A 15286-nucleotide genomic window follows, 5' to 3' on the forward strand; every position below is an offset into this window, starting at 1 on the left:
GCGACAGGTACCTTGCGGGCGGCCCTGCAGGTGACAGCACCCGCGGGGAGGGCGGCGGTGGGCGGGAGACGGACGGCAGGAGAGCGGCGGGGGGTCTCGGGCCTCCCGCATCGAGACGGAGGCCCGAGGGAGGGCGGCGCGCGCGTGTGTGTAATACGAGCCGCGAGGAGTGCAGGGGAGCCGGCCGGCCGGCCGGCCCCGACCCGCTTCTGGAGGCGAACGTGCCGCGCGCCTTTTGCAGCAATGGAGAAGCGGCACGAGGCGCCCTTGCTCGCCTGCCTGCCCGCCTTTCCCGCGGAGTCTCCGTAGCATGTAAATCTCTGCACCAGTCCCTCCGGCGGCAGCAAGGAGCAGGTGGGGGGCTGGCTCAGGGGCGCCCGTCCCCACGCCACATCCCTTCTGCCCATCCCTCTCCGAGCGTCCCGAGGTGCGCGTGGGCAGCCCTCCGTGGCCTGCGGTATAACGCCAGTGCCGGACGCAGAGAGGTCTTCACTCGAAGGAGATGCCCGTAAAAAAGTTTCAAAGGTCTGATAAGGGGTGGAGAAAGGGGGAGCAAACGGGCTGCAGGGGGGGCAAGGAAGGGATGTGCTCGGTCCTGCTAAATGCCAATAGGGTTGGGAAGGAAAAGGTCGTGGGTGGGACAGCGTTGGTGCCCGAGCTGTGCCCAGGATTGCCGGAGGAACTCCGGGTTCGTTCCCTATCAGGTTGGCCCTGTTTCAAAGTCTTGTTCCTTCTTTTTGCAGAATGCTTCCATGATTTATTTCCTTGAAACCCTGTAATCTGACTTCTCATTCGAAGCAATTGGCATTGTCTTCCCATTCTGATGTTTGCTGCCCTGTCTGGGCAGCTGTCAATTTGCGGGGGGGGGGGTCCAGCTTCCATCCGTGTGGTATAAAGTGTGCTGACCGCGGTTTGTGTGCCTTCCTCCTCATTGTCCCTTGTTTCGCAGCGTGCATTTGTTTGCCTTGTGGCATTTTTTCAGGGGTTTTTATTGGTGGGGGAGCTTTCGGGCTTCTTGATCTCTCCGCCCTGAACCCTGCCATAGCATCTGTTCTGTGCGGCAGCTGGAGAAAGTGATGTGGGTGAAGTTGCCTTAGCAGGGTATGAATTGCTCAAGTGTCCTACTTCAGAGGCAGCTGGAGCGAGTGCTTGGGAAAAGCAGCGAAGGAAAGGTGAAGACGGAAAGATCCTTTTGTATGAGCACCGTATCCTTCTCTGCTCCACTGTGGCTGTATAAGGCTTGTAACAAGAGCACTTTGCAGGAGCGTTCGGAGGCTGCTGGGTCTCTGGCTGCTGGCTTTGTAGTGCTCGTCCCCTCATGTGCTGATGCTTGCTGTTTTGCAGCTGATCTCCTTCAGCCGTCTGCCTGGGAGCTGCATGCTTGTCGGAAGTGGCAAGAGCCAGAGAGGAGACAGATAAGCCTGCCCTTGGTTGCACGGTGTGCTGATCTCGACAACTTGCCATCAGAGCTGCCCCAGCCATCTGTGACTTGAGCCCTCCGAAGCCGTGGTGTGCAGAGAGGAGGCGGCAGCGGTTTTAGCAGCAGCAAATAACCCTGCCCTCAGTGGGTTTGTATCACCAGAGCATGCACTGATTTGCTGCCTTCTTCTTAGACCCATCCCAACGATCAGGGTGTGTGGTGCATGGTGTGTGTGGGGGATCCTCTGTTTCTGTAATAAATGATAGAGGATACAATGACTTTGCTCTCTCTGCTGGGTCGGATCATGCGTTACTTCTTGCTGAGACCAGAGACACTCTTCCTGCTATGCATCAGCTTAGCCCTCTGGAGCTACTTCTTCCATACGGATGAAGTGAAAACCATCGTCAAGTCCAGCAGGGATGCTGTGAAGATGGTGAAGGGCAAAGTGGCCGAGATCATGCAGAATGACCGGCTTGGTGGTCTGGATGTTCTGGATGCTGAATTCTCCAAGACCTGGGAGTTTAAGAACCACAATGTGGCTGTGTACTCCATCCAAGGGCGGAGGGACCACATGGAGGACAGGTTTGAAGTCATCACTGACCTCGTGAACAAGACTCATCCTTCCATATTTGGGATATTCGATGGGCATGGAGGAGAGGCAAGTTTCATTTTGGCGGGGCTTTGCTATGACTTTATGTATTGCTGTGTTCAGCTGTTTGGGGCTATGAGTGCATCAGTGTTAAATTGTATCAAAGTTGCCTTTAGTTATTAATGTTGCTGAGTTGGGTGGAAACTGTTTAAAGGCTGCAGGGGGAGAAAGTGGTCAAAACCTAGTTTTCTATCTATTAAACACTGCAGGCAGACTATCCTGGGAATAATGGGATGTACACACTTGTTTGGAATATCTGGATAAGGGAAATAATTGACAAACTTTCTTCTAGTCATACTGGGGGATTATCACTCGACATTCTTGTACTGTTCCATTGTTGTTCTATTTATTTTTCCAGCCAAAGAAATTTCTACTTTATTTACACTGCTTTCTACAGCTTTTCTACTTGCTGAGACAGGGTGTTTGTCTTGGACAGCAGCCACATCCCATGTGCATCTCCCTCTCTCTCTCTTTCACAACACATGGAAAGGTTGTCGTAGCATTTTATGGTTCGGGGAGAGAGAGACAGAAAGAAGGCTGATTAGTAACCTTCTAGCTGCAGACCTGTTATCACTCTCAGGCAGCTATATGACAGGGGTGGGGGAGATTTTTTCCTTTGTTTGCTTCGGAAGAGTTGCTTGGAAGTGGTGGCAGTGAGGAGGCATCACAGTAAAGTCAAACGAAATACTTTGCACTAAAGGAATCACTTTACATGTGTTTGTTTTCATTTGCTCCTGTGCTAATGAAAGGATCTGAGGGTCCTTGGGTTTCCTGCAGCTGCTCTGACATCTCAGACTTGTTAGGAAAGCTCTGACTGAGATCAGGCACAAATTGAACTCCCCAGGAAGAGCAGCTGTTCCTATAAATCCTGTTATGTTGTGCCTCTTGGTATCCCTCTGAACAGTATTCACATCCAGGGAAATGGTTAGTCCCATGCTTAGAAAGGAGCCAGTCCCTTTTGAAGCTCACCTCTCTGCCTAGTGTGCTTGGGACTGCAGATCAGACCTCCAGTAATAATAAGACTGGAAAATCAACCCTACTGTAACATTACTAGATGTAAACAAACAAACGGAAACAAAACTAAATGTCAAATCAGTTTGCTGTTTTTGCTAGGTGCTCTAATGTTTGGTTGACAGAGATACCCTTTCTTTTCTGCTTGTTTTTTCGAAGGAGGGACATGGGGACATGGAAGTGTATGCTGTTTGGACCCCTAAATTTTCCTCTATATCCCACATCTGGAACACACAGGAACTGTGTAAAGCACAATACCATTCTGTGGTGGATCTTTGCCTGAGTAACTCACGGTGGACTATGCTTCAGTTAATGACTGGGTACCCACTGTCAAGGGTTGAGTGTGCATTGTTGTTGAAACGTGGATTATTGTGTTGTCTGAAAGCAGCTGTGCCAGCAAACACTGGCTTGTTGGACATGAACAACTCATGAAGCGAACCTATGGCTTGTTGTTAGGCTGGGAGGTGTTTGCCGAGGTTTGTTATCTTGGCTGTGCTTAGTCAATGAATGTGCATTTGAACAACAAGCCACAGTTCAACAACAGCCCATGACCAACCCTTACACACTTTTGGAGTAAGGGTTCTTGTGTTGCCTGAATCCAGTCACAGTATAAAAACCTGAAGTGCCTTTTGATAATCATTTCTTCCTGTCTCCCCGCATCCCACTGGTTCCCTGCTCACCCACAGCTGAACTAGGTTGTGGTTTTTTTGTGATTATTACATTTTGAGCTTTAACTGAACCACCACATTTGTGACAGAACACTTAGCAACATGTTTGGATGTGTCCGGTGTGTTTACAGCCTTCTTTCTCCTCACTCCCCACTTCTCTAGCCAACCATTTCGGAAGATGTATGCGCCTTCTCTGTTTAAAAGCAGGATGGGAAGCTTATTGCAGATAGAAGCATAATGGTAGCACTTAACCTTCAACTCATATCACACACCAACTCTTGTTGTTGCATCAGACAAAACTTGGCTTTGGGAGCTTGACCAAAGCTGTTAATGCTGAATGTATTTGATCTAGGAAACTCTTTTTGAAGAACTTTATTTATATAAAGTTTCATGAAAAGTAGTGAATGTAAGGGATTGCACATTACATATTTATATGTACTGTTCACATGTACACATGCACGCACATAACAGAGAGTTGGTAATGCTGAACAAACCTTTAAGACCACAGAACCTGGAGACCCTTAACTGGTCTCCTGTATTCAGAATCATCCTGGTTAAAGAGGGAAGATGTGAGAGTTTCTGTGCACAAAGGATACCTTGGTAGTTTTCCAGTGTACAGTGTTGAGCTCGGGTTTTGGTCGTTTGTCTTAAGGTGTGTCCAGATGGAGAGCTGCTAGTGGGAGCAATCAGGAGGCTTTTTGCAGCTGCTTTTCTGCATTACCGAGAATGTGGAAGAAGTAAGAAATAATGGAAGGGACATGAAGAGACAATCCAGAGGTGGGGTGGGAGGGGCAGAAATGGAAGACAACCTTGCTTGGGCCAAGAATGAATTGTTTAGTGTTCTTGTTCAGTAGAAGCTGATACTTAAATCAAAATACACAACCATGCATTTTGGCTTCCAATGTTGTTTTAGGTCCTTTCTTTCTCTTGTGTGTGCTCTCCGCTTTGTCAACCCCTTCTGCATCCAGTATTGTCTTCTTCTAGTTAGCAAAGGAAAACTGCCACATTACATATTTATATGGGTGGATTTGGCAAGGGTAGGTGATGATGAATATGACGATGATTTATTTCACTTCTTAACACCCCTTAGCAGAAGCTCTCTAGGCAGTTTACAACAGGGTGGAAATACAGTAAAAATACAATAAAATCTTGACAAAGAAGCATTAAAGAAATGTAAACAGTGAGGAATGGCCCTGTAAAAGCAAAATTACTTTGGCTGGGTCATCTCCTCAAACCTCATATCAAGTATGCCTTTAAAAACCTCAGCTTATGCTAGGGCTGTTTTATTCTGGCACTACAAAGATGACAAAGTTGTCACCAGGCAGACCACAGTATGGAGGTTGTTCCATAGAAGGGGGCCACCACAGAGAAAGCCCTCCCTCTTGTTGCCATCCTCTGAGCTTCTCATGGAGTTGGCACTTAGAGAAAGGCTCAAGAGGTTGAGCATCATATCGGACTCGATTACGGTTTGGAGACACAGTCCAACAGGTACAGTGGTCCCAAGCCATGGAAGGCTTTATAAATAGGAGGCAACAATAGATAGTGGCTGTAGTTTATGTTCATTGTGTGGTAACCTTTTTGTGAATGCTTTTGTTGTATCACAGACGAATGGTAAAGTGGAACTCCTTGATACCATACAGCACTACCACCCTATACAGCTAAAGTTTCAGAAAGAGTAAGTTAAACTAATTATGTGTTGCAGGATGGAACAAGAAGCAAATATTGGCAGCTTCCCTTTGGGGCCTATCTTTTCAGTCATCCTTCAAAGATAATCTGAAAGGTGCATGTCTTTTGACTTGTTTGCAAAGTGATAATTGTGAAAACCGTCACTGCACCTCTACAGCATTACTTACAGCGATGAGCAGCCCAAGAGTAGGACCCTTGTGGTGTTGCCTTCAGTGGAGTGGGAGCAGTAAATGTCGCCTCGCTGTCTCCTGTGCCATTTGGGAAGTTTGGGATTCTGTGATTGTGGGGAACATATTTCCTGTCTTTCGTGTGTGAGGGATAGCTTCTCCTGAGAACTGGGGCTAAGCTGGCATGGGAAACAGCTGCAGCATTTACTACTGCGTTGCTTCTGACTTCATCCAACAGAGGCTCCCATGGTGCTACAGGTAATGTGATAAGAGGGGCCCTCAGCTTCAGCCGTCATGTGGGACATAAGAAGCTGCCATATACTCTGATGGAGCATTGGTACTTCTAGCTGAGTGCTGGTGACATAGACTGACAGTGCCTTGCCAGAATTTCAGGCAGGGTTCTTTCCTGGCCCTACCTGGAGATGCAGGTGTTGACTCTTCTTCAAGCAAAGCAGGTCCTCTTCCACTGAGCTATGCCCCTTCCCCAAACACTCTAGTGAATATATGTAATGCCACAAATGGCAACTGGGGGGACATGGCCCTCCTGATATAATCTGGATGCATTTCTGTACAAGAACATGTTGATGCTTGGGATTCTTCACACCAGCTTCAAGGTTTCTTGCCCAGTGCTTTGCCTGCTTGATTCTGGATACTGTACATGAAATAAAACAGAGGTTGTGCCGGTAACTATTTTCTGAATTCCAACCTCTGCAGTGCCTGTTACTTCTAGTGACATCTGGAAACACGATCATAATGTCACTCCAGCAAACATGAACATTTGTACAGTTGTATTTACTTGTTGCCTTCTCATTTGTCAGATGAAACACCACTTTGTTTCTGGAATAATGTCGGTTTTTGTTTAAAAATGAACAAATTTGTTTTTTTGGAGTCACTAATGAAGCTCTACCATGTCTTTCATAAACAAGAAGTGGAATCCTAGGCATGTTTAGACGGAAAAGGATCCTGTAATTCCCAGCATTCTGGCTGGAGCGTGCTGGGAGTTGCAAGACATTTTTCCTGTCTAAACATGGATAAGATTGTAATCTAAGTTTGGTAAATATGTAACCTTTGCATCCCTCATTTACTTTTCAAATAAAAATAGTTTAGTGGCTTGTCCTATATCAATGTAGCCCCTCTTCTTTTTAAATGCTTTAGATATAAACAGTTTTTGTCTTTGGTTTCCACCCATAAATGATATAGATATTTGCATAAAAACCAAGAAATGTCATTAGAACATGAACTATCTGGTACATCTGGCTAACATTTTAAATGGTCTAGTTTGCATAAAACAAAATATAGTTTATCAACATAAACTTCCTTTGTTTGTATGATTAGTGAAGAAAAAAAAATATATTGAGCCACATTCCTAAGCATGTTTAAATAAAAACAAGTCCTACATTTCCCAGCATTCCCTAGCCAACCATGTTGGCTGGGGGATGCTGGGAGTTCTATGCATAGGATAGATGCATAGGATTGCACTCTTCAGCTTCTTGATTTTTGTTTAGAGAGTTTGTATATTTTGAATACCTGAACAGGAGAGAAAATGTATTTAAAAAGGCTTAAGAACAAGTTGGAGTGGCATACCAGAATATGTTGCAAAGCTGGAAGGACTGATTTCTACTTTACTGGTTATTCTGCTGTTTTTCTGGACATCAAAGGTGTCTAGTAAATGACAAAGGATACCAAAGGTCTAGTAAATGATGATACCAGTTCCTGAGTGATTTGTTTAGAAACCTGTATGGAGAATCTCATATGCTGTTTGGAAACATGTCCTGGCTACTGTTACAACTATAAACTTTATTTATTTATTGTGCTGGTTATATTGTGGCTTGTCAGAATATATTGAGTAGGACTGCAAATATCAATCTAGTTTATTTAATAGATGTATATCCGACATTTTTTCCTTCTAGGGATCGCAAGGCAGCTTATATAATTCCCCCCTCCTCTCAGTCTTTTTGTCACAACCACCACCTTGTGAGGTAGGTTGGGCTGAGAGTCTGTGACCGGCCCAAAGACACCCAGTGAGCTCCATGGATGAGTGGGAATGAACACCCAAATTGCCCGAGTCCCAGCACTCTTAACCACTGCACCACACTGCACTTGGGTTCTCTGGACAGTGCCAATAGCATATGGCATCTCATCACCCTCAGTTTGCTGCAGATTTATTTTAAATGAGTTATCTTAGGACACAGCCTATTAAGTTGTGCCTTCAGTAGTAGCAGTAGTAGCAGTAGTTACACTGCATTTATAACCCACCTTGTTTCCTCTTGTAAGGTAACCTAACCCATTTTATTCTCAAAATAACAACCGTGTAAGGTGAGTTAGGCAGAGAGTGAGTCCCAAGCCCAAAGTCAGCTAGTGAAATTCATGGCTGAGTGGGGTCTCTCCCAGGTCCCCAACCCAAGACTCAGAGCACCACATCACACTGAACTGAGGGCTCAGAGGCTTCCAATCATCCAGTGCTGGGCAAAAGGAACAGCAGAGGAAATCTTTGCCTCCTTAACTTGCCACTCTGCATGTTTACAAGAATGTATTTTATAGTCCACCCAGCTGGGACACTTTGCAGAGGGAGGGGAAGCAGCTGGAGAGGCTCAGGACAGTTCATCCTCATTCCTCATCCACTGAAATGTCCCTTATCAGCCTCCCCAAGGTTGTTTCCAGCCTCAGAAGCTTGGAGGCCAGAATGCCCTGTATTCCATGGTCCCTTGGACAATGCCATGGTACCACAGGATTTCTCCCTTCCTCCCTCATCCATTCTTAAACAGGATGCTGGATATTTCAACAGATATTTCCAGTGCAGGCTGGTCAGCAAAATGTCTAATTTGGGTCAGTGTGGCTCCCAGGGTAGAGCCAGAATGCCAGTGCTGCCTGTTCTTGGGTCATGGCTTCCTACTGCACTGCTGTTGAATACATAAGTGTTACTGAGTGAGCTGGTTTAAATGGAAGACCAACTGTAAGTTGCTTGTTGTCATCTCTAACTTATGGCAACCAATATTGTTTTTCTTTATGTTCAGCTGCAGTCCTGCTTTTGCACTTAAGTAAGTGATGGCGGATTTTTTTTTTTTTAACAAACAGGTCTGGCATCTATTTTAAGCTGCTCTTAAAGTTTGGCCCATTGTCTTGAGTGAGATGTATCTGTGATCAGTCTTTTAAATAGAAAATGAAGATCACAATGTAAAAGTGCTGTTGGGTCCTCAATGTAGTGGCAGGGCTTGTTAAAAGGAAGCCAGAAAAGAGGCCATTCATTTGTCTAAAATCTGCTAATGCTAATGCATAAAGCACATATCTTTTATATATGGATGCAAATTTAGGTAAATTTATTATAACAAAGGAATATGTAGTATATCACACCATAGTTCAGAAGACTGACCAGAGGATTAGCTGCTTGGCTGAATCTGCTTTCCAGGAGCTGATGGAAAACTTCAACCCCCAGCTCCTCTTTCTAGGAAGAGCCTGCTTCTGAGTTTAGCCCAGTATTGTTGACACTAACTAGCAGTGAGGTTTCAGGATTTCAAAGAGGAGTTTTTCCAGCCATACCTGGAGATGCCCAAGATCAAACCCACAACCATCTGTAGACAAAGCATGTCCTCTCCCACTGAACTATGATCCCTCTAATGGAAGTGGACTTGGACTGGATTGCTTTCCAATAAAGCCCTTTAACTAGAGAACTGACCTCTGCAAAAGACAGCATATCCCCCACCTTGTAGAAAAATCTGCCATTGGTAACACCTTCTCCCTACACTTGCTAGGAAAGAAATCCCATCTCAACTCATGGGATGGGATTGGGCGTATAGGAACATCTCAACTCATGGGATGGGATAGGGCGTATAGGGCATATAGGGCGTGTAGGAACACTTGCCTCTGTCACTAGGAAAACTCCCAGCCTGAAGATGATGTAGGTATTTATCTGTGAGTAGGATTGGAAGATATTTATCTTGCTTGTGCTTAGTTCAAAGGAGAAGAGGCAGTTAGGAAACACACAAGAGGGATGTTTTAACATCAAAGCCAAGAAGGAATGTTCACACAAGCAGGAGTTAGCAGTTGGTGGTTAAGTCAAGCTGAAGAAGTAAGCCACCAATTTAGCCCCCAGTCTAAATCCACCCTAAAGAAAACAGGAAGAATAGGTTATGGGGTGGGGAAGGCAATGTGGCGAGAGCCTGAGCTGACACAGATATTGGGAGGACCTGGAAGTTGTTTTATTGGGCAGCAGACCTTGGCAAGAAAGTAGTGCCATTGAGAAAGGGAATTTAAATGGCAAAGATGGACACCTGGCATTATGGTAAGCTGCAAATGGTTAAGAGGGTGATTTCCTACAGCTCCAGGGAAAACCATTTTTCTACCCCTTCTTCCCTTCACATTTTAGTGCCCAACCTGTGTTTAAAACCTCAGTGCAACATCGCTTCTCTTCACATCAAAATGACTTAGAAAACTGAATCCAGTTGGTTGTTTGGATTTACATTCAAGTAGAATTGCTGGTTTTCATTGGGGAAAGAATGTCAGTGTGGTTTCTGGGCATAAGCTGAGTAGGTGAATCTGAAGCTACTGGGAGGATGTGGAACCCAGCACACTTCGGGATTTAACTTATAATGCCCAGAATAGGGTTTCTCCCACGCAGTGACATTTCTTCACTAGCCAGCATTTACTGAATATAGTACCAATTCAAATTTCACATTCCCTGTTTGTTGGACTGGAGACAAGCTTGAATATTTCTGTGTTGTGAGGCTTCAGAATTAGCTTCCTGGTTTATTGAACATTGGCTTGCAAATCCTGGTTAGTGGAAGACTTTTTAACCTTGGTTTCCTAAGTTGGACATCATGGCAAATCTTGGTTTAACCAGCCAGGAAATTTTCCCTGAGGCTGGGTAAGGTGAGACATAGGAAGAAAATGTTTCAGCTTATCTTTCATTCCAGCTCCAGCAAACCATATCTCTAACCATACTAGTTATGGTTAGCTTATCATTCCAGCTCCACAAAAGTATGCTTCTGACATAATTAGTAACAAGAGACTCTCTTTTCCAACTTCTCCCTGTTTATTGTTTATTTAATCTGTTGCGTTTCATTAACTACAAGTTTTGCAATTTTCTACCTTGCATTTTTTAAATGTAATTTGCTTCTCAGTTTTAGTAAGGAGTTAGTTATTTGGTGCTAGGTGCTTCCCTCACTGAAAAGTTCAAGCGTAGGATTTTCCTTTTGCTTGATAAGCTCATAATAACTCTTAAATATACAGTCAAAGCTCAAGTACAAACATGATTTCATGGACATTAGCGATTCTTTCCCATTTATAGAATTTTTTTTCCAGCCTTGGATGGGAAGTGCGTTCAATGTACTAGGACTTGTATAAATATTTGTTATTAAAACCATGCTTATAATGCAGTTCTTCAATCTTGGTCACCAACATCTAGACTAGCAGCCAAAAAGCAAACATGCATGACAATACTTGATGAATCAAGTATTTTAAGGTTGAATTACGAACCAGAATCAAAGTGCTTTCTCTATCCCTCTTTCCCTCTCTTTCTTTAGCAAATGAGTCATTTAAAGCCTCTTTCCCCAAACTGGCACACTCTAAATATGTTGGGCTACACGCCCAACCTTTGGGTTGGTTTCAGATTTTGGTGCATGCAACTGGGCTGTCAGAAGCAGACTGACATGCCCTCTGCTCCCCACGGAAGCCAAGTGTCCTTTCAGTGTGATAGGTTGCAACTGCCATGATTCCTGACCATTCATCATATACTGGCTAGGGCTGATGGGAGTTGTAGGGTAAAAGCAGTTTGGGGCAGGCTGTTCTAAACACAGGCATGATTTAAATAAGCATTTTGATAAGAAGCAAAAGCTACTTATTTTCCAGGTGACTTGTTTCCTTGCATGCCTGAGGAAGTTCAGCAGATTTTAATGAACGCTTGTTTTTATTGATTGATTTTAAAAAATGCATTTCAAGGTTGCTTTTAAGGGTGAAACCCTTCCAATTTGCCATTCATAATGAAAGAAACATGATACAAGGCATTTCAAGAAAAATGTAAACCGTCCAGAGAGCCATGAGGCTATTGTGACAGTATCATAAGGGTTAAATAATAAATAAATAAATATGCATAATATTATGATTATGACAAGGTTTCATAGAAAAGTCATTTCAAGAAGGCAGCTCAAGGAGATAAAGTGAGTAAACAGGCTGGACAAAACTAACAACTTTTCAGAAGTGAGGCTGAAGGCTGGTTTGGTAATGGAAAAATATAGGGTGGGGAAAGGATACATAATTTTTTTTCTAGGTGGGAACTTTTTAATAAACTTCGGAAAGAAAGCTGGGTGGCAGCATGGAGCACACAGCTCTTCACCAATGATATAAATGGATTATGATGCTGAAACATGGCTGGTTCTCATCATCTCCGACCTTGTCTGATTCACAGCTGTGTGAGCAGCTGACACACTCCAGCCAGACAATCAAAGTACGTGTTTTAACTACTAAGCTGCAGCACAATTATCCTTTGCACATTGGTTTGGCAAACCTCAAGGCTTCCTGGGAGAAATGCTATACATCTCTTTTCATTTATTTGGATGTTAAAAATTTCTCTTCTCTGCACATTTCCAAGTTGTCATAAATACTGACAAATACTTTTCCCTTTTTTGCCTTTGGGATAAACATTAATTATATTATGCATCCATTTTTAATAGCAGAGACTGTTGGGCAAGACTGATTTCAGCCAATAACATTTGGTTGAGTAAAATCTCTGCTCTTCCATTCCTTAGCAGTTATAAAACTGCTTCAGGGCACACAACATTTCTTCTGGTACGGAGAATTTCATGACCTACAGTGTATTGCTGCAGCCCTCACATTAAAGAAGAGAAAATAAAAACTTGCATAACATGTTTTTGGCCTCACGCAGGTAGTTTAGAAAAGTTACAGTAAACTTAAATTGCTTGACCAAAGTCTTGTACTGTTTTAGTCAGAAGTAAATCGGACTCTGGGAGGCTTTCCATTCCTTCCACTAGGCTACCCAGAGACCATGCCAAGCAGTTGCTCTTAGCCTGTATTCCCAGGGCATGTTGATCTAGACTTGGAGGAAGAGGATGGGGTGGGGGGGGCTCAAATGTGGGCCAATTCCAGATGTTGAAGTGAAAGAAACAGAGGCACTTATGTCAAGGCCAGACTCCCCTGGTCCTCTGGCAGCCTCTGGGAACAGTCAAGTTATACAGCTATTGGGTGGGAACTTAGAACAGGGAATTTTCTCAGAGACAGATGAAGTGGATAGCCCTCTTGACCCCATGACATGATGTTGGGAGAGGAGCACTATCCAGTTAGGAGGTTGGTGTGCAGAGAGGAGACATGCTTATTTCCAAAAGGCTCCTCCTGAAAGGATAGGGCCCAATCGTACTCATAAGGAGAAGTAAATACCAGTCTGGATTCAACAAACCGCTCTGTGCATGCTCGGACATTCATTCAAGCTGATTCTGTTTCTGGAAAATGCTTTGGTCAATAAACTTTTGCAGGAAAGGCCTGTGGTTTTGAATGTGCAAAGAGAGGAAACCTAACTCCTGACACTATTTTCCCACAGTACCGATCGTTTGGTGGTTTAGCAGTTTTGGTACAATATTTTCCCCCATTCTAAAAGGTTGAAACGGTTCTTCAAGGGTTTAGTTGTGGAGAGTAAAAACTTTAAACTAAATGTACTAGTGATTTTGGTATTTTCTTTACTTTCTGGGTCTTCCCACTTTACCTTGGATCGAAAAGGGGATAGATATGCATAGTAAAGGCAAGACCAGCTGTTAAGTGCAATGCCTTTTGTTCAGGAAAACTCAAAAAATCCCAAACATATATGTTGAAGTTTCTGCTTGATGGGAGCACTTTAGAAAATTGTCTTGAGTATGACTTGGCTTCCCTTTTATTTTGCTGCCATAAAACACAATGCTGCAGAACTTAGTAGCACCAGGTTCTTCAATGTTCTTTTGGAAGCAGGGAGTGGTAGATTTGTTTAGCAGTCAGTGAAACAGGCTGCCTTTTCGTTCACAGTCATGCTGTGCCTTGTATTGCCTCAGCCAAGTGCCAATATCTTTGCACACCTTCTCCAGCTTTTTCAGAGATGCCTAATTGGAAGGATTTCACAGTTGCTCCCTCCTGCTGACTCCAAAGTTGCTGGCGCTGCGCCTGTGTGTATCTTGACTTGGGGTGTAGCTTTATGTCTTGCTGTCCATCTGCTTGTTCTGCAAGGCCAGCATCTCAAGAAGTCTTACTTCGTAAGCAAACACCAGGATGGTTTTTCAGCTTTAAGCATTCAGACAGTCTTGGAACATAGGGCATGTTGATTTCAGCATTTCCTTCTCCCACTGAAGGTATAGGCAGCTGTTAGAGGTGAGCTGGGAAACTAGAGCCAAAAGAGAGAGGTAGGGAAGACATGCAAGCTCACCAGACCCAGGAAGCACTTGCTTGAGCAAAGGGCTCCTCTACCCTGTTAGGAATCCTTTATCATGCTTCCTGTGCAGGAAGAGACCCAAGAAGCAGCCTGGGTGGTCAGCAGATGTCCCAAGCTTCATTTATGATAGCTCCACCACATGGGGTAGCATGTGGGGGGACGGTGTGCATGACCTAGTGGCCTGATTCTTCCCTTTAGCCCTGGCCTAGGTACATTCAAACCAGTTCTATGACTATTTTGAAAGGACTTGTACCATTCTTCAGGACAAATTACTGAAAGCTGTTTCTATGGTGATCTTGTAGTCTCCCCTCCACCTTCCTTCTCTCTCTCTTTTACTAGAACATGTGTAAAGTTCTTCCAGTAACTGCAACCGTATTGGTCCTCTGTATATTCCTACTGTGAATCAAAATAAATTGTTTTATTCCGGGGTGTGAGAAGTAAAAAATAAAATGCATTGAGACTGTTGACTGTGAAGCAATGCTTCCTCAGCTTGGGATTCCTGGTCCCCCACTTCTTTGTTAAATTATGGGCCAGTCCCATAACCACAAATGTCTTTCCTTCCCTTTTTTCAAGCACATAAGCCCAAATTGCTAGAAGCCTGAAGTGAGGCAGCTAATTCAGGCAGGCTGTGAGTGGGATGACCACTTCCTGTGAAAAGTTCACCATGCACAAATTGGACACCAAGCACAATTTGCAGCTGTATTTAGGGCTACAAAAACAATTGAAAAATAGCAGACACTTAGGTTGGCCGTTAGGTTAGAAACAAGCTGTGCCACGGCCCATGTTCCCTGGTAGAGGCTTTCCCATTTTCATCTGTTGCCCAGGCTCAAGTAACTCATCTGAAGGAAGCTATGAAAACAATCACAGTTGGAGAACTATCATAACCATCAGCTGTGCACAAGCAAGACGAAGTGAGTGTGTGCACTGAGCTCTCTCCCCACTTGCCCCGTTAAGAACAAAGACAACACTGAAATGTGTCTACTCAACAAGCATCCTGTGAAATTCCATCTGCCCTGAGCTGTTGTGTTTCCAGGGGTTTTGGAATGTTAGTCTTATAGCCAGCTGTTGGCGATTTTAAATAAGAGCTTGTTTTATTTTGTGGGAGGCTAGACTGCTGCAAAGTGAGGCGGTGCTTTTCAAGGCCACTTTTTATTGGATTTGAAAGAATGGCTTTGTGTGTTGATGCTCATACTCCTTGTAGTTGAAAGGTTTTCCTTTACTCGCACCAGTTTGCCTTTTGGGAAATGATTGTTGCCTGACCAGGCTCATCATAGCATCTGTATT

General features: G+C 44.2%; 1 protein-coding gene across 1 annotated transcript in view; it reads left to right on the forward strand.

Moving 5' to 3' along the window:
• The first annotated feature begins 1395 nt into the window (after nucleotides 1-1395).
• PPM1L (protein phosphatase, Mg2+/Mn2+ dependent 1L) overlaps nucleotides 1396-15286 on the forward strand; it is a 193451-nt gene continuing 179560 nt past the window's right edge. The window contains exon 1 of the mRNA XM_044434568.1: nucleotides 1396-2078. Within this exon, the coding sequence (XP_044290503.1) occupies nucleotides 1680-2078 (399 nt within the window). The 5' untranslated portion in view covers nucleotides 1396-1679. The remainder of the gene's footprint in view (nucleotides 2079-15286) is intronic.

Source organism: Varanus komodoensis, unplaced genomic scaffold (genome assembly GCF_004798865.1).
Source record: "Varanus komodoensis strain SLA01 unplaced genomic scaffold, ASM479886v1 scaffold28, whole genome shotgun sequence".
Lineage (NCBI taxonomy): Eukaryota > Metazoa > Chordata > Lepidosauria > Squamata > Varanidae > Varanus > Varanus komodoensis.